This window comes from Strix uralensis, chromosome 17, assembly GCF_047716275.1.
Source record: "Strix uralensis isolate ZFMK-TIS-50842 chromosome 17, bStrUra1, whole genome shotgun sequence".
NCBI lineage: Eukaryota > Metazoa > Chordata > Aves > Strigiformes > Strigidae > Strix > Strix uralensis.
This window is the reverse complement of record NC_133988.1, coordinates 7263852-7282545: the sequence shown is the minus strand read 5'-3', so window position 1 is coordinate 7282545 and position 18694 is coordinate 7263852. Positions and strand designations below refer to the sequence as shown.

The window sequence follows — 18694 nt, the reverse complement described above, 5'->3', positions numbered from 1 at the left end:
CTGTGGGACATGGAGCCCTGTGCCCCCCCGACGCCAGCCGTGCCTCGCTGCCCCCGCCGGGAAGGCTCCCCCGGCCTCCTCCGCCATTCTCCGTCCTCCCCCCGCAAGAGACTTCTGCCCCGCGGCGCAGCCAGGGCACGCCACCGCCATCTCCCCTCAGCGCCGCCGCTCGCCGAGGGCGCGTCTCCCGCCCGGGGGAGGGCTCCTCCCGCCCGCGCTGGGCTCGGCCCCCGCCAGCCCGTGCGGGGCGGCTCCGCGCGGCCGGCGGCGGAGCCGGGCAGCCTCCCCGCGGGCGGGCCGGGCCGGGCGGCGGCAGGATGGGGCTGGAGCTGTACCTGGACCTGCTCTCGCAGCCCTGCCGCTCCATCTACATCTTCGCCCGGAGCAACAACATCCCCTTCGAGTTCAAGCACGTGGAGCTCTTCAAAGGTGGGACGGGCACGGCCGCCCGCCCGCCGTGGCCCCGCTGCCCCGCAGGCGGTGGCGGGCGGCGGGCGGCGGGGCCGGGGCGGGCCACAGCCCGCCGGGGGCGATGGGCTCAGCGCCCTTCTCTTGGCTCTTGGCAGACTCGGTGCTGGGGAAGAAGCCGGCGGCGGGGAGCGGCGCGGAGCAGCCCCGCGCAGGTGAGGGGAGAGGGGGGTGATGGGGGCGCATCCCACCGCGGGCACCGGCCCACCACCCCGGGCGTGCGCCCCGTCAGGCCGGGCCGGTTCCCGGGCGGTGCCGGGTGCCTGGCGGCGGCCCCGCGGGCGGGGAGGGGACAGGCCGCGCTCCGGGGCTGTAATGCCGTCCCCGGGCGGGGGCCGCGGGGGCCGCGGGGGCCGGGCTGAGCCCCAGGGCGCTGGCAGGGCCGAGCGCCGCGCTGGGCCCCGGCCGAGACCTTTAGGCAGAAGGACCCGTCGCTCCGGTGGCGGGTGGCGCAGCCCGCGGGGGGCTTCGCTCTGACGGCCCCAGGGGAGCCCCTTCGCCTCCCCAAGAGGGGAGCAGAGGCGCGTCCTTTGCCCGGCCGCCCCCTCCCCCGGCCCGGCTCTGAACGGCCTCCGCCGCCCTGGCTGTGCCCCTGGGAGCTGAGGGGCTGTGGAGCCGGGGGACTGTTCCCGCAGGGAGGTTCAGGTCGGACCGTCCCGGGGCGGTAGCGATGGAAGGGGCCTCTCCCTGCCGAGCCAGCGCCCGCGGCCCATGTCTGGGGGGGCTCGGGCTCAGCCGGAGGAGGAATGGCTCGAAACGGGGAGATGGCACAATGCTGGAGCCAGTGGAAGCGGGAGCTCGCCCGTGTATGAGGGGTGCAGAGCTCGGAGCAGGTTTACCTGTGACCTCACCCCGGTGGCCTCTCAGGACAGGGCCCCGTCCTGCCTGGGGGGGGTGAAACAGGCCGAGCCTGCCCAGACTTCCACGTGGGAGCTGAATCCGCGCCCAGCCCCTGGAAGCGCTGCTTGGCCCACTGGGAGGGGAGGACTCGCTCCTCGGGTAACCTGGGTGATTTTAGATACGTGTTCTGCCGAGGGGCCTGAATACAATGGTTTGACCATGCAGCTCTTATTCCCAGAGCAGTCTCGTAGCTGTGCTGCATCTATTTTTGTGGATCCCCAAGGAATGTTCCTCCAGCCATTTCTAGCAAATTAGTCACAGTGACAGCCGAGGAGTGCTCTGGGAATGGTGTACTGAGCAGAAACACTCAGCTGTTCAGACTTGTCCAACTGTGTAAGATGACTATTGCCCATTTACATATTGCATTTTCCTTGTAAATTGTTACTTTTTGGCCTAAGGCAGAGCATAGTGCTTGGAAATCCTTGGCTGAGGAGATGATTAGGCAGGGACATGACTGGCAAATAGACTGATTTTTTTTTTTTTTTTCCCCTTTCTACTTCTGTAAAATCTTGTCTGCTGCTCTTTTACCCACCAGTAAATCTCCTTCCCTGCACTATGACTTACGCTTAAGAATTCCTCCTGTGTGCAGCCTGTCTTGCTTTTTGACAGTGTGTACTCTGCTTATTAAAGTTACTCCTCAAAGCCCAGCAATACACGCAGTGTGTGTGTATATATATCCTTGGAGGACATAAAGAACTAATTATGCCAGATGCAACTGATGTTAAACAGCACTGTAAGTCAAGTCAACGTCACAGGAATGATAAAGATGGGCCACCTAATACCACTAAACTAAAAAGCTGGCTCTGCTTGCTGGAAGAGGGGCACAAGCTTAAACTCTGCTAAGCAGCAAATGCAAATACTGGTCTCTATTTTAATACAATAAGCAATTGGCCCCAATGAAGCAACCTGGAGTTAGTGTTCATAGCAAGGCTTTTATCAGTTTGCAGCTCAGGGGCAGAGTCTCGGCACAGGTCTTTTATGTCCGTACGCACAGACCCTGTACGAGCCAAAGCAAACGAGGTGCCATCGCTGGGCTGCGGTGCAGTCTGTGTAACAGGCACTGACCTACTGTCCAACCTGCTGTAATGACATGTTAGCCCCATCAGGGGACAAATATGCTCAGTATTCCTGCTAGGACTGCTGCATGATGAAAGGAGGCTGAAATCTGATTCAGGCTGCCTTCACCCACTGCTCACTTCTCATACCGTTGTTTCTCAGTTGCCCGCTACCTTGGATAATAAACACAGACAGCGGAACAACCAGACAGCTTGGTCTTGAGAATTGACTGCTTATTAGTTGTAAGTATTACTGACTTGCAACTTTCTGCTGCATTTTTCCAAGGACTACCTGAGCTCTACAGATCTCACCAGAGCTGGGCGTGTGATGACCATTGGCCTTGGAGCCCTTCTAAAAGCACAGGACCAAGCACCTTCCCAGAGCAACTCCTGGCATGACAGTAGATTTACACAAACTTGCCTCAGTGTTTTTATGATATAAATCATGGGCATAAGGCACCTTGTCTTTGTACTTCACCTGCTGGCTTGATATTCAGGGATTTTTTTTTTTATATTCAAGTTTCTCAATTATTAGGCTTAACTTGCACTTCCTATCTGGCTCTTATTCTTAAGCAGCTCTTTCTTCCTGCCTCTCCTGACAATGCTGCCTGGTTCTGCTGTGCGTGTGGAACCTCTTACCCAGCTAAGCTGGAGGTCACTGTCGCCACAGGTAGCCAGAGACATTTCCCAGTGAGATGGGAGACATGGCTTTGAATCCCTTCAGACAGCAGCTGGATGTGAACCTTAGTCTCTGATGAAGCTACTTACACCAGAATTTTAAAAAGCACTTCTCAAAGAAGAAACAAATTAGAGGCTAGTCAGCTAGAAAGGAGAACAGGGTGGTAATGTTTGCTCTGTTTGATTTGTCTCATTATCTGAAATCGATATTGGGAAACTAGTCTGTAATCTGTAATGCAGTAACCTTCCTTTCTCCCACCCCTTCCCAAAGCCAACTGCAAGTAAACTTCATAGTCGAAGGGCTGGTTTTAATTCTTGGAGACTATTCTCTGCTGGTGCAGCAAAGCAGACATTGACACTGCCTCCTGAATGGGGGCAAATAGTTCTTGGGGATGCAGATCACTGTCTGTTAGTTAAGAGCCCTTATTTTTTTTGAACAAAGGGATTTTTGTACAAGACCTGATGCCGATATGATCAAGATTTTGATGTTGATTTGATCAGGATTTGCACCCTAAATGTCATGTCTCCTTCTAGAGAACACTTAAACGAAGCAAACAGCCCTCTCACACCTTTTCTTACGTAGGTGTTCCTGGACTTTTGTACAATTCCCTGGCATGTAACTGCTGACTGGTGAGTCCGGTGCCTGCAGCAGGAAACTGAAAACCTGATTAGATAGTCAGCTGTTAATGCCTCCAAACTCCAAGGGACTGTGGAGTTTAAACTCTTATGGGATGGTGTCTTCCTCCTGCATTTTCCTGACAGAGGTAGGTTGACATGCAGAGCCAGGAGTAACACAGAGCCAGGAGTAATGCAGGGTAGAAGGGTTCAAGCTTCCCTGCCCCTGGCAAAGGTCCGGTGTGGCAGAGTGAATTATTTCATGAGCCTACTGTTGTATTGCTGACACTCATGTTTTTCCCATCCCAGCAAAAACTCTGCAAACATCCTCAGCTGCGTGTCTGCTGAGGGATCACCTCTGTTGACAGCATTTACTTTCTTTGTAAATGCTCAATTCCCTCTGCTCTTCAGAGACAAACAAACAGGAGGAAAATTTTGCTCCGTGTGTCTATAAGCCAGCCGGCTTCTCTTTGATTAATTAGCCACTGCAGTGATCTCTGCGGGCACAAGCTTTTCAGTTGCTTTCTGTCATGACACCATCCTAGCTAGACAGCCACATTTACAAACTGCAGGAAAATTACTTTGTTTTGGTGTTGCCTGTGGGAACAGGAGCGGGAGTAGCAATCATCTGCCCTCGTTAGAATGCTCTGCATGCAAACTCAACTTTTCCAGCCCCGGCTCCCTTGGCAAATATTAAGTATTTTTTAGGTACTCGTCTTCATCCTAACTTCTGTCTTTTCCCCCCCTGTCTCTAAAGCCATGGGATGTGCTGTTCTCAAGTCAAGTCAGCTGTTCCTGGTTATCTGCAATAGTGTTTTCAATACCAGCACCTTCATTGTGGTATCTAAATGCCTTTCAGGGAGTGATTTTTTTTCAGTAAGTTTTGCAAGTATTACTGATATCTGAGTCAAGCAACAGAATTCCTGTACAGAAATGTGCACTGCTCCAGGCCACGTGCCCAGCCTGAGCTGACTGCCCTCCACGGATAGCTTTTACACTGACTCTTCAATTTCATTACATTTTAATTGTGAAATATGGCCATATAAGGAAAACCTAACACAGTTCACTGATTGTCCAATTGGCTACAGGTATTTCTTTTATCATTCACTGGCAGATACACTTCTAACCTCTGACTTGTCTGTTCATGTTCTTAGGGCCATCAAATAGTGAAGGAGCTGGCAAAGTCAGCCTCTTGAGGAAAGTACCATCACTGAAGGATGGAGACTTCACCCTAGCAGAGTGGTAAGAACTCAGTCCTTAGACTTCCTTGGGTACCAGTAATCTGTGCAGCATTTAGGAGATGTCATTCCTGTTAAATGATTAAGGATCACAGAATTTATGAACATCTTGGTTATTTTTAATATTATAACCTCATTTGCTCTGTTTCCATTTTCTGTTTGAATTATCTTGCAGAATGTAAACAAATCAGCTGACTTAGCTTCTTGATCTTAACCCTGAACGCACTTACCTCAAAATGGGATTATAAACATTTCTGGGAAATGTTTAAAGCTTATAAAAATCCCTTTTACTCTAGGAAAAACAATCCCTTTTGCCCTAGGAAAAAATTCTGTTTACCTGAATTAGTCATAAAGGCCAAGTGAACATCTACAGAGGTAAAATTTAGGTTTTACATTATAAAATTAATATGGAGGCTGGTTAATGGTGTCATCATACTGAAATAATTGAACTATAGTAGTATCAGCATAGTAGGAGGGTCTGCATTTCCTTCTGTTTTGTCAGCACAGGATTTTCTGTGGCATCTTTTTTTTGTAGTAACAGCCTACATGTGGTTGCAGATGACTAAGATATTTTTCCATCTGACTTCTCCTGCCAGATAGTGAAAGTATAAACATCTGGACAAACACAAAAAGATCTGTAGGCTCTCCTTGCTGGGACTTGCACTCACCTGAATGGAAGCTGCAGGCTAGAGACAGATCTGATGAAAAGGCAACATAACCCATGAGAGAGTTTCATTTAGTACACAAATGCGTAAACATGTGCAGGTGTCAGAGAGATGGGTCAGAACTGTCGAGGAACAAGTGGGGTTAACATTGCTGATAGGTGATTCTGGAGGTTTATTGTTTGTTTACCCCAGTACTGTCCAGCAGTACTCTGCACCATAGAACAGTGATGTGGTTTTCCAGCAGGTTAAAGTTTTTGTGGGAACTAGGGTGATTAAGTGCCATCTTTGATATCAGCATGAATTAGATACCTGTATATGGACCTTAGACTCCATCGGAAATCCTGATCTGAATGCTTTTTAGTGGAAGCAGCAAGTTCAAAAGGGGCAGGAGAGGGAGCTTAGGCAAAAGTATTCTGCATCATAACTCCCTGACCCCTTTCTTGTCGGTTGTTAATGTCTGAGCAGCACTGCCATTCTGCTGTATCTGAGTCGAAAGTACAACACTCCTGACCACTGGTACCCATCAGACATACAAAAACGGGCCCAGGTAGATGAATACCTCTCATGGCATCATGCTAACATCCGGGCTAATGCTCCTAAGACCATGTGGATCAAGGTAAGGAGACTGAATATTAAAATGCGAGTAAAGTGATGTTTTTCTGGCAGAATACTGGGCATCTGAACAGCCCCAATTCAGAGAGAGTTTGTCGTGCTGAAATAACAAACCTAGTCCATTCCTAGCTGAGAGGAGCTGTCAGGGAGGGAGCTGTTTCTAATTGCTCAATGTCAGGATCTGGCAAAAGCAGCTTCGGTCATTTTGTTTTTTTCCTTAAAGTAGGTCTGGTGCAGAAGGTCTCTAAGCCCAACAGACTTCCATTGCCTGGATTTGTGAACTAATACATAACAGATTGGAAATTGCCTCCAAGGGCTTACCCCTCACTGCACAGCTGTGTAGAGTGTGCACACAGGCAGAAGTTTTGCTTCTTTGGCAACGATGTGCTTTGTTGCTGGAAGCAGAAAGGCTTGCATTCTTCATACATCAAGTCCCTGCAGCCCCAACAGGGTGGAAATCCAGAAGAAGCCTTCTGCTTCCAGCACCCTTAGGTACTTCTCTGGAATGGGCTCAGGGACAGACAGAATAGAGGCACAGAGCAAATGGCAGAATTTCTTTATTCAGTGTGATCAGATCAATTTACATTTATGCAAAGTTAACAGAATCACCCTGAGGCATAAAATCATTTAGTATCAAATGATTTTGCTGGACACATATTTCCAGCCAACTCACCAGAGTTAATGCAACTACCCTTGGAGAGACCCAGGTGCAAATATAGCCCTGCAAGTACAGCTGTGGTATGGAATTTCAGATGAAATTGGGGTTGCCAGTAAACGGGTAAGAACTTCACTCTTCCTGTGTAAAGTTTGCCCTTGTTTGTGCCTAACAAAGCATATCAGGACTCATTTAGCTTTTTGATTTATTGACATTTGAATTTTTGGCTAGAGAGCACAGAGAAGCAATTCACATGAGTCAGATTCATACAAGAAGCAGTTTCTTCCAGTCTCTGCAGGCTGTTATTGCAGTGCTCCAAGGGAAAGAAATCCAGCTAATTGCTGCTGCTGATTAGATAACCCAGATAAAGAAAAGGTCCTCAGAGTAATTGAAAATAGGAAAACATATAAAGCCACCATGTGACAGAAGGCATGTTAGCTAGACATGGGAGAAGATAGACTGCCCTGAGATGCAGAAAAGGAAGAAGATGCTGTTTCAAGTGATTATACCCAGAGATCCCATCATGCATAATTGGAACCACTTAGGAAGAGAACTGGCCATGAATTCTCTGATGGAATAGATTCCACATGTATTTGGCAAAAATCCTGGCTTGGATTAAGCAATCCCAATTTGAATTGTTGAATATACTAGCAGTAAGTAGAAATTCAGTCTACTCCCACCGATGGAAATTTGTGTCTTTAATCTTGCTTCTCTAAAGAAACTGTAGATCTTTAGCTGTGGTAGGTGGAGGCAGCCCAGTTGTGAAACACTGTGCGCTCCTCTGTGCGTACACCTCTGTGAATGGTGAAAAATCACGGAAAGGCAACTACCCCCTGTGCCAGCAAGTCTGTGGAGACAAGGACCACACTTATATGATTGCTCTGGAAAATTTTCTAGTGGTTTAAAGAATGGTGCTTGGGAGGTCACAGAAAGGCTGGTATGAAAATGGTGTTTACCCACTCCCAGCCTCACTGGCTGCTGTCACACAGAGGAAGCCATTTCCTGCCTCTCCAGCCAGTGTTGATGCATTACAGTCCCTCCTACGCTCCCTGCCACAGCCACCACCATGCCCTCCTTCCCATCACCCTGCAGGACAGGCAGCTGCCTGCCTCCAGCACCCGGTTACACAACAGGGTGGGTAGCAGGGGTGGCTGGTGGGCAGTCAGCCTGCTGACCTGTCTTGGCAGGCTGTCGAAATGGGGAGCATAGCAGGGGTGACTGGCAGAGATTTGTCTTCCCTAGAGCTGTTGCCTGTTCTTCTTTTGTAACCCACCGAGGTGGAGTGGGAGGGCACGACTGCCAGGCACAAAACGAGCTGAATCCTTGATTTCATTCTGTGCATCGCTGCCCATTAGCTGGAGGTTACTGTCACGGCAGATCAGCTGCTTAGGACTGCTTGTGTGCTCTCTGTCCATGAGCTGCTTGGAACTGCAGCAATCCATGAAGCAATAGCATCATCCCCTCCTGCGGCTTTGCTGCAGGATCACTGACCATCATGAGTAGTTTATGGGGTATAACTTAAATGACTAGCACCAGATCCATAAGAAGATGGCCAACTGTACTCTTTAAGTCCCTTCTCTCCTCAGGTGCTGATTCCCCTCTTCACAGGGCAGCCACTGCCCTCCGAGAAGCTTCAGGAGGTTATGGAGGGGCTGTCCACTTCACTGAAGCAATTTGAGGAGAGATTTCTGCAGGACAAGGCTTTTATCATTGGGAGCGAGATCTCTCTGGCAGATCTTGTGGCCATTGTGGAGCTGATGCAAGTGAGTGCTCGAGTGTGGTAAGAAAGTCTCAGCACAAGGGAAAACAGATGCTGCTGGGCAGGGAGGGGTGCAGCATCTGGTAACACTTCACAAGAAAGAGGAGCGAGGGCATATCTCAACAGAACTGGCCTAAGACAATGAAGACAATATGGGAGTGAGTTCAGAAAACCAGTTAAAAAGAAAAAAGACTGGCTGCAACAGATCTCTTGTTTCTCTTCTCTAACAATACTTCTTCTCCCTCATCCTTTATTGTGATTTAATTTTTAACCTCCAGAGAAGGAGGTGATATACAGAAGTGAGAATCAGTAGCAGATAGGTCTGATGAAATAAGAAAATTATATAGAAATATTTTTATCATAGAATAATATTCTTCTTCAGATGGGACTTGCCCATGCCATGTCTGGAGGATGCAATACTGAATCTCAGACAGAGGCAATCAAATTAAGTCTGTTACAAACGGGTTGTTCTCTGCCAGACTGTCAGGGCCTGGATCCTGCAGCCCAGAAGTGATTCTTTCTCCCAGTTCTGTATCCCAAAGACTGAAAAATAGCAGTTCTGCTTCTCTACAGCATTGTGCTCCAGAGAGTGGCTCAGGCAGAAAGTAGAAGGGGGGGTAGATGATGTCAACTAAGACATCAGTTCAATTAAATGCTTAGCGTTTTGTGCTGTGTAATATAGCGCTCTGTACTGCAGACTGTGCAGTTGTCCCTGGAACTGTCAGCCCACCACATCTTCAATGCTGTGGTGGAAAACCACTCACAATAAGTGGTAGCCATCTCTGCTGCTCATAACAGCTGTTCCAGCACTCAGGAACTGACTGATAAATGTCCTTTAAAATATAGGCTAGCTTCTGTGTCCCCCAGATAGATACACCCAACCAGAGGAGATTTTCCTCCTTCCTAGTGCTCATCTATAAGCTCTTCTTCATTTTTTTTCCTCCACCTGTACCTGTAGGTACACTTTTGGTGCCTGTTGTCTTGGTGAAGAAGTGACTGCCCAGTGCTTCACTGTTGCTCTTTCTCCCTTTCTGCAGCCTGTTGGAGTTGGTTGTGACATCTTTGAAGACAGACCTAGGCTGATGGAGTGGCGCAGGCGGGTGGAGGATGCTGTGGGGAAGGAGCTTTTCTTCCAAGCCCATGAGATGATCCTCAGTGTCAAAGAACTAAGCAACATTCAAATTGATCCACAGCTGAAAGAGCAACTGGCACCTGTGTTGATGAAGATGTTGAAATGAATTAACCTATCTCACCAATTTTGCTGTCCTTTCTTTTTTTTAACTTCTCTGACCTCCAGTTCTACATGCAACTGGAAAGAGCACTGTAATTCCAACAGAGAAATTGCAGAGTGTTTCACCCCCTGCCAGGCCTTTCCTGTATTTTTGGGGGTGGAAGATGGGGAAGGTTTTAAGACCTGAAACATTAAAGTTATACAAAACTCTGAGGCCTTACAGGTCACTTAACATGTGCATCTGGGTTTTATTTCAGTGTCAGTCTTCTCAGAGATGGCAGAGACATGAATGGTATTTCCTGACAAAATTTGAGCCAGCCTGCAAACTTGGAACATTAGAGAACTGTATAGGATGAGTGTTGTTTTCATGTGTTTCATGTGTCAGCATGCCTGATCCTCACCTTCCTAACACGTCTCTGCACACACAAGTACAGCACAAAACTACAGGCAGTCACAAAAGTGAAAAAAGGCATTGAAATTTGTTTTATTTTAAAGTTTCTTATTGCTGAGGCATCTTGCTTGACTGTCCATGTACATTCCACAATTCTTCTCTTTGCCTTTAGGTTCCTGTGAGGAGTTTCTTCATATTCGTCTACACCTGTGAATCTTTGTAATTCTTCAGTTTAACCACTAGTCTTGATTTGTGAAAGCCTGGGTTTTGTTGGTGCTGGGTCTGCCAGTACACATGTGGCAGGGGCAGTTCTTGGAGATCCGTGTGGTAAAGACCAAGCAACTTCAAAATGCTGAGGGAATACACTGAAAGAATGCACAGTGATTTCTTGAAATATGGCAGCAATCAAGTTGTTTTGTTCTATGGTAATACTGTAATAGCAATCCACATGTCTCCTAGAAAATGCAGAGGGAATAAATCTAGACATGCTCTTCTGAAACTGTTTTGGATGGAAGTTCACCAAGTAAGTCACCCTGTGCAGCTGAAGTAATAAGACAGATTTTGTGGCACTGAGCAACATATCCATCAAAATAAGAGGGCAGAGAGTTGTTTTGGAGCTTTTGGACTCTTTTTCTTGGCTGTATTTACTTCTGGTTAGCTGTAGCTCAGATACAAAACCCTTCTGTACTGCAGAGCAATTTATGAGGTGAAACAGAGAATCCAACCGTTTCTAGTTTCTTCAGTTTAAAATAGCAAATTGTAAAGGATGCAGAAACTGATGGAATATATATCTCTGTGTATTTCTGTTCATAAGTAGTTTTTGCCCTTGAACCTTACCCTGAAATCCTTGCCCAACAACACTTCCTGTAAGGAATAAGACAAAATGAGTAAACAATTCAGGAATGGCTTCTCTTGCTAATCAAATAGCTTTTCTTTCCAGTACTACCATGTCTTGGCTAGTGATGTTTCTGCTGGTAAGCTCTATGGAACCAGATGTGTTCTGATGATGTTTTTCACTAAGTTTTCAGTTCTAGATACTACTGATTTAGTCCAGAGCCTAGGGAGATCTTTACATTCTATGTCTAGAAAGAGATTTCCATTGTATACATCAGCTTGCATTAGCAAGAGATTTTGTTTTGTGATTATGTTCTCTGTAAAGACAAGAGACCTGACTGAAGGCCCTCTTTTATGAACCAAAAATCTTAGAAACAGGCGTGTATTTATTCACACTCTTCCTTTCTTTTCTTCCCAAACATTAGCAAATAGTATGTTTTTATGGATGTTTTATTCACAAAATATTTCTACAACTGAGTTAAATTTTAAATGGGAAGTGGTGGATTTTTTTTGATAATTTTGAGAGTGGAATTGTTAAGTGGATGATGACGTGCAAATGTCTGCAGGAGGGAAAAATACCATGATTTTCCAAAGGCTGAGCATGTTTGAGAGTACTTGCGGCTGTGCTGTCCTATCCTGGTGGTATGTTCATCCCCCTACAAGCACTTTAATTGCCTGCTCCAAGACAGAAACAATTTTTAAAGTGTCTTTAGTTTAAAAACTCGGAGGCTGTAAACAATCTGCCATTCACATGGTGAACCATCAAGAGCGAAGGACGTCGCATATCATTAAAGATGTTTGTGAACAGCCCCGTGTCCTGTTGTAATTACTGACATCTCATACTTGAATCTTCTCTTTCCCTTTTGGAGGCTTTCTGATAAGCTGGTTTCTTGTCATAGGGGTTCTTTGGCCTTGGAATAGGAAGAGATTTTTACTATTTGAAGGAATGAAAGAGAAATAGAAAAATGGATCCTAAATGGTATCTTACCCGGAGGCAATGACTCCCAGCCATCAGGCCGTGGTGGGCTTGCACCCGCAGTTTGCAAGGTGGCTGAATGCCCCCACTGCCTTTGTTTCAGTCACAAACTTGGGATGATCTATTTACAAGATTATATCTTTCTGCAAATTTACCCTGGAATCGAAAATAACAGTTTTCCTGGGTTATTTCTTTGGCTGCTTTCCTGGATTTGAAGGGAGCATCTGTATTACTGCTTACCACTGCAGGCAGCCGCCCCCTGCCAGCCTGCCATGCCCCGTCCCTTCTCCAGTTGGGTCTCTCTCTTCACAGTCTCTCTCCTAAAAATCTTTTTCCAGCCTAATTGAAGGCTGGTTTATACACACTGCTCCTCATGCCAGGAGAGTCCTCGTTATCAGCAGTGAAGGCCAAGCAATTCCCCCAGCAAAAACATGAGCAATTCCATCAGTTTTCATTAGGATTGTCTAGAACTGTAGAAAACCGAAGTGTCACATTATATAGGGCCAATTTTCACAGCAGTGCTGTGCCTTAAACAAGATGATATTTTAATCTAGCTCGTTCGTAACCTTTTGCTGTAAATGATTACATGTAACCCTCATGGACAGTATCTCAGCTTCTGTGAAACCTCTGATCTCTAGATTAGACACCTCTGATCTGTAGATTAGACTGTCCCTGTGAGCCAGCCTACCGGGGTCACTTTTACCAACTTGGGAGCTCAAAGTCCTGATTGCAGAAGCTAGTTTGGTAATCATATATATTGGATAAAACAATACACCTCTCTGCTTGCCTTTTAATTTCTTGTAGTGCTGGTTCTGAGAAATCACTGCTCTTCCATTCTTAATCCTACCTGCACAGACAGGCACGGTGGTGTCCGTTGCAGTGACCAGAAATTACTTCCCACTGGCAGTAAGGACCTTCACAAAGCTCATCTTACCCTTCTGTCCATGAGATGTGCTTTTTTGCTCTTACGGTCTCTAATACATATCCCAGCAACGCACACTGTAAAAAGCAAGGGCCGAAAGCCAGCTGATGCAATTCAGGGAAAACAGAGAAAACCTAAAGCCCTGCATGGGTGAAGGAGAGTGCAAGACACTCATTGTCATAAAAAGGAAACCTACAGAGGGTGGAAGCAAGGACAGGTAGCTTGGGAGGAATACAGAGAAACTATCCCGGTAGCCAGGGATCAGGTTAGGAAGGTCAAAGCCCTTATTGAATTAAATCTGACAGGGATGTCAAGGGCAACAAAAGAAGCTTTTATAGGTAGATCATGATGAAAGGAAGACTAGGGAAAATGTGGGCCATCTCTGGAAGGAAAAGGGAGACTTGGTCACCTAGAATATGAAGAAGGCTGAGGTACACCATGACTTTTTTGCCTCAGTCTTCACTGGCAAGAGCTCCAGCCACACCGCCCAAGACACAGAAGGTAAAGGTGGGCACTGGGAGAAGGAAGAACCACCCACTGTAGTAGAAGATCAGGTTTGAAACCATCTAAGTAACAGTGGGATTGAGGCACCCTCAGTCAGTTTGCCAACAACACCGAGCTGTGTGGTGCGGTCACACGCTGGAGGGAAGGGATGTGCCATCCAGAGGGACCTGGACAGGCTGGAGAGGTGGGACACTGCCAACCTCATGGAGTTCAACAAGGTCAAGTTCACGGTCCTGTCCATGGGCTGGGGCAATCCCAAGCACAAAGACAGGCTGGGTGAGGAGTGGATGGAGAGTAGCCCTGCGGAGAAGGACTTGGGGGTATTGGTGGGTCGAAAACTGCCTATGAGCCAGCAATGTGCGCTCACAGCCCAGAAAGCCAACCGTGTCCTGGGCTGCATCAAGAGAAGTGTGGCCAGCAGGTCGAGGGAGGGGATTCTCCCCCTCTACTCCACTCTCGGGAGACCCCACCTGGAGTCCTGTGTCCAGCTCTGGGGGCACCAACATCAGAAGGACATGGACCTGCTCGAGTGGTCCAGAGGAGGCCACGAAGATGATCAGGGGGCTGGAGCAGCTCCCCTGTGAGGACAGGAGGAGAGAGTTGGGGGTGTCCAGCCTGGAGGAGAGAAGGCTCTGGGGAGACCTTAGAGCGGCCTCCCAATCAAGGCAGCAGCTACAGGAGAGCTGGGAGGGACACTATCAGGGAGTGTAGTGATAGGATGAGAAGTAATGGTTTTAAACTGAAAGAGGGTGGATTTAAATTAGATATAAGGAAGAAATTCTCTCCTGTGAGGGTGGTGAGGCCCTGGCACAGGTTGCCCAGAGAAGCTGTGGCTGCCCCCTCCCTGGCAGTGTTCAAGGCCAGGTTGGACGGGGCTTTGGGCAACCTGGGCTAGTGGAAGGTGTCGGTGGCCATGGCAGGGGGTTGGGACTGGATGATCTTTAAGGTCCTTTTCAGCTCAAACCATTCTGTGAGTCTGTGATTCTATGACCGTGTTGCCGCGGGCGGGCCCGGGAGCTGCAGGGACGGTGCACGGCCCAGCTGCTCCCCCCCGCCGGGGCTCGGCTGCCCAGGCCGCCCCGGGGGCGGAGCGGGGCCGGGCCGGGCGGGCCGAGGCGGTGCGGGCTGCGCTGCGCTGGGCCGTGTCGCCATGCCGTTCGTGGAGCTGGAGACCAGCCTGCCGGCCGGCCGGCTGCCGCCGGGGCTGGCCCAGGAGCTGTGCGCCGCCGCCGCCGACATCTTGGGCAAGCCGGCGGAGGTGAGCGCGGGGCCGGGGCGGCGGGGCGGCGGGGCCGGGGCCGGGGCGGCGACTGACGGTGCCTGTGCCGGCAGCGGGTGAACGTGACGGTGCGCAGCGGGCTGCCCATGGTGGTGGCGGGCTCGGCCGAGCCCTGCGCCCAGCTGCTCGTCTCCTCCATCGGCGTGGTGGGCTCGGCGGAGCAGAACCAGCGGCACAGCGCCCGCTTCTTCGACGTCCTGACGGCGCAGCTGGGCCTCGGCCCCGAGCGGTGAGTGCGGGCCCGGCCGGGGGCTCGGCTTGGCCCTGGGCTCGGCCTGGCCGGGGGCTCGGCCCGGCCCGGGGCTCTGCCGCGGCACCTCTGCGGCCCCGGGGGTTACACACCGTGGCCGCCCCGGGGGCAGGGAGAGGGAGAGCGCCTCTTCTGTCTGTCTGCTGTGGTCTGGGAATATGTGGAACGGCAGAAGAAGTACAGGAAGGTGTTCAAAGAGATGGTGGTGCGGGTTCCCATGGCCCCCGTGACATTGAGGTGTCATACAGATCCGAGAGTAGATCGCAAACACTAAGTGCTCCTGGATGCCGAATAAGGTTTAGGTCCAGATAAAACCACGGACTGGTGTGCACTTGTTAAACGCTCTGGGAAGTACTGTTCTCAGAAGATGAGCAGTTCCAGTTGCTGTAAGTGGGGCAAAACCCCGTGGGAATCGGTAGAGCTCCCCTGTGGGATCGCCACGCCAAATGCTGGAACAAGGCTGTTCCTGAAGGGAAGCCATGGCCCTCTGCCCCTCATTCCCGACTCCCCAAGGACAGTAATAGCATTTCCCTGCCTCTTGGGTCCTTCTGAAATGGACAAGTATCTCGTATAAACGGTGTTGAAATTCAGTCTGCTTTTCAGCTTGTGTGGATGAAGCCTGGCGCCTATTTGTACCCTGCCCATACACAGCTTATTTTTGCTTCTGTTAAATTAGCACTGTGAAGTGTGAGCCAGCAAGAGCTTAGTGCAGATTTTCTACCTTGTTGCAAACTGGGCAAGGATAATATTTAATCGTAAAATAATGTTTCCTGTCCACTGCATTTTTGCTCTTATACCCAAAAAGGATTGTCATCCGCTTCTACCCACTGGAGCCCTGGCAGATCGGGAAGAACAGAACAGTCATGACATTCCTGTGATCCCTTGAGCAGCCGGTTCGAACAAAGCAATGATGAAGACAACCCAGAGATGACCAGCTCCATCTATCTACTTGTTTCCTCTTATGATCAAATCTGTGTAGCTCTGCACATTCTTCTGTATGATTCACTTATGGTTTTGCATCCTTTGCACACAAAGCTGAAGAGTGGGGCAATCAGCTGTACTGATGTTACTAAAATAGTTAAAGGTCTTTGTCTCAAGCCTGTCTCATAGCCCAAAGGCTCTCCTGGTGCCAATGGCTAAGCCATTGCAGTCTGGTGATGGCCATACATGGGCCTAGACAAAGCTGTCTTTTATCAGCAAAAAGTTTAATTCCAGAATACATTTGGCTTTATTGAGGACCAGAGAGGTTCTTGCGTTCATCCAGATTTCCTCATACTTTGCAAGGCAGAACGATCCTTCTTTCTGTTTCTCTGTGGCAGCAGAAGGGCCCCAGGCTGGCTAAGAATACCTGGAAGTCAAATTCTCTTTTCAGGCTCCCCGAAAGCCCCTTCTGGAAAGAGGTGATTATTGGAATGGAAGTTGATGCATTTGTATAATTCTTTATTGAAGGCTCATGTCAGATCTTGTGCTCTGTGCTCTACCATTACCACCCCTGGTAGCTGCTCCTACAAAGTGTTACTTGTCCACAGGATTTTCATGGATGAATGTTTGTGTGGTCATGGCAGCATGTAGAGGAAGGAATTGCTTGTGAAGAATTGCACTGTGCCACAGGAAAATATTTTGAAGGTTCTACTGCCAGCTTTAATTCTTGTTGTTCACCCAGTTGTTCAAAATACTTTTCCTCACCCTGCTGTTACAGGGAGTTTTGGGATGATACAGCATCTCACTGTGTTCTGTGGCTGGTGTGTTCAGCTCGCTGTCCCTGTGGGGAAGTGTTTTGGGTTTTTAGGACCCATGTGCTCCCTTTGTTTATAACTGGAATACACATGGCATTTTATTAAAACAAAAAATAGTACTTTTTATGTATAATGTTATCTCTGCCTTCCACTGATAATGAAAACATTCATCAGTTTCCTTTCCACTTTGTGACTTGGTGAGGTTGCAGATGGGGAGTTCAGAGGAACTGAGAGCATGCCCTTGGACATGGAGGTCCATGGGAATTCAAGGCTGAAGGTTGCTTCTGCACTCCTTTGCCATTCTGATTGGAGTTTTATTTATGACTTGAGGTTTCAAGATAGTTGAAAATATTCCTTCTAATTACCATTTGAAGTTGGTTGTTCCCTATGCAGCATAAACATCTTCTCTGTTTGCAAAATCTGTCAGGGCTGTAATACCAAACACAAATTTGTGTATCAGGCTACGGGGGCTACACCTTATCTGGTTAATAAAATGTATCAAAGCCTCTTTTGATAAGTGTCAGTTTATTGACTTACAGTGTTGGGTTTTTTAGCTCTCGGTGCTTGGAGCCAGGTACCGTGGTTGCCCAGGTCCCTGTACTTTCTGAGGAGGTCTTTTCAAATAAAAGTTTTTGAAACTCAGGTAACAGACAGGTAGGTGAACTGAGTCTGAGACACGTGTAATTTAGGAGTATCATGTTGCAGGGAAGTGGGTGGACAGCCCTGGTTTGCAAAAGGGCTTGACCAACTTGAAGATGAATACTCTGAAATCCAGAAAATAATGTTGCTTTAATTCTGATCTGTAGACGGCTCATTTCCTGGAGGTCCTTCTACCTCGTGAAGGAACAAGCACAAACTCTTGCCAAAGCCTTTGTTTCCTTTAGAGAAACCCTGCTCTGCTCTGTGCCCCCATGCTCCTTTTTCTGGCTGTGTTGGCCACTGCTAGGCACTGCCACAGGCTCTGTGCCTTCCCCTCGCCCTTGGCTGCTCCCCGCATGGGCTCTTGCCTGGGAGCAACTTTCCCAGCATTGCAGAGCTGAGCAGGAAGAGTTAAGAGGAGAGGGAAAGCTTAGAAAAAGAGTATGCCATATCTGAATAAAATGGGTCCTCAGTGTGACTTTCCCACCCATTTCCATGTTGTGTCTGCATTCTGGTGTTACCTGACAAAATGTCCTAGAATAATGCGAAATCATGGCAAAAGTGCTGGCTCATCTTGAGAATTTTGTGGTTCATGGACTTTGAGCTTTCTTTTATAAGAGCAGTTAAAATATTAATCAAAGGATCATTTGGTTATGAATTGTTTATGCCTTCATCCGAGACAATTGATCCTTTTTTGGTGCTGGGTATTGTCAGCACAGAATGAGATTCTGCGAGTCCTATGAGCTTGCAGCTGGCTGTTTCCCTTCATAAACTGATGGTGGTGAATATACTTTCTATGTTCATGTTGATCTGAAGACATGGTCTATTTTTCCTCCACTGAACTTTGGAGTAGGTTCTGAACTTTAAAGTAGGTTCATAAAAGATTTTAGGGCTTGAGAAGGAGACCCTGCAAAGGGGCTATGCAGCCCCCTGAAACCCACCCTACAGCATGCACACAGAAACCAACAGAAGCAGGAAACATACCTCTGTGGCTTCTGTTCTCTAGTTGGAGAAAATCAGATACAATACCCCTATCTAGGGCCCAGCAATAATGTTATAAAATCCCTTTCCCTTGAATGCTACGTGCAGATTGTCCCTCTTCCATGGTATGGAGCCTGCCCGACATCTGCATTTAGTATCTCCCAGCTATAGTAGATGGTTTTATTATTGCACTGACTCTGTAATCTCCCAGACTTAACCCTTAACCTCCTAAGGCTGATTAATATTTCTGCTCCCAGAAATGGCCTCTGTTGGTTTGTTTGAGAACTCTGTGTAGGCATGTTTGCA

General features: G+C 48.4%; 2 protein-coding genes across 2 annotated transcripts; both read left to right on the top strand.

Moving 5' to 3' along the window:
- The first annotated feature begins 238 nt into the window (after positions 1–238).
- LOC141951288 (glutathione S-transferase theta-1) lies at positions 239–11908 on the top strand. Its single transcript, XM_074887338.1, has 6 exons — positions 239–429; positions 567–623; positions 4871–4958; positions 6085–6235; positions 8473–8649; positions 9683–11908. Exons 1-6 carry the CDS (start codon positions 318–320, stop codon positions 9881–9883), a joined length of 786 nt encoding a protein of 261 aa, XP_074743439.1. The 5' UTR covers positions 239–317; the 3' UTR covers positions 9884–11908.
- A 2665-nt stretch (positions 11909–14573) lies between these two features.
- DDT (D-dopachrome tautomerase) lies at positions 14574–17276 on the top strand. The gene is made up of 3 exons (XM_074887140.1): positions 14574–14761; positions 14836–15011; positions 15838–17276. Exons 1-3 carry the CDS (start codon positions 14654–14656, stop codon positions 15908–15910), a joined length of 357 nt encoding a protein of 118 aa, XP_074743241.1. The 5' UTR covers positions 14574–14653; the 3' UTR covers positions 15911–17276.
- Positions 17277–18694: the final 1418 nt, after the last annotated feature.

Excerpts from the sequence above, each read along its gene's own strand:
- LOC141951288 (XM_074887338.1), top strand. The coding sequence starts at position 318 with ATGGGGCTGGAGCTGTACCTGGACCTGCTCTCGCAGCCCTGCCGCTCC. Across the intron at positions 624-4,870 it reads CGCGGAGCAGCCCCGCGCAG|GGCCATCAAATAGTGAAGGA; the intron begins GTGAGGGGAGAG and ends TCATGTTCTTAG. Across the intron at positions 6,236-8,472 it reads CTAAGACCATGTGGATCAAG|GTGCTGATTCCCCTCTTCAC; the intron begins GTAAGGAGACTG and ends TTCTCTCCTCAG.
- DDT (XM_074887140.1), top strand. The coding sequence starts at position 14,654 with ATGCCGTTCGTGGAGCTGGAGACCAGCCTGCCGGCCGGCCGGCTGCCG. Across the intron at positions 14,762-14,835 it reads TCTTGGGCAAGCCGGCGGAG|CGGGTGAACGTGACGGTGCG; the intron begins GTGAGCGCGGGG and ends CTGTGCCGGCAG. Across the intron at positions 15,012-15,837 it reads CTGGGCCTCGGCCCCGAGCG|GATTGTCATCCGCTTCTACC; the intron begins GTGAGTGCGGGC and ends ATACCCAAAAAG.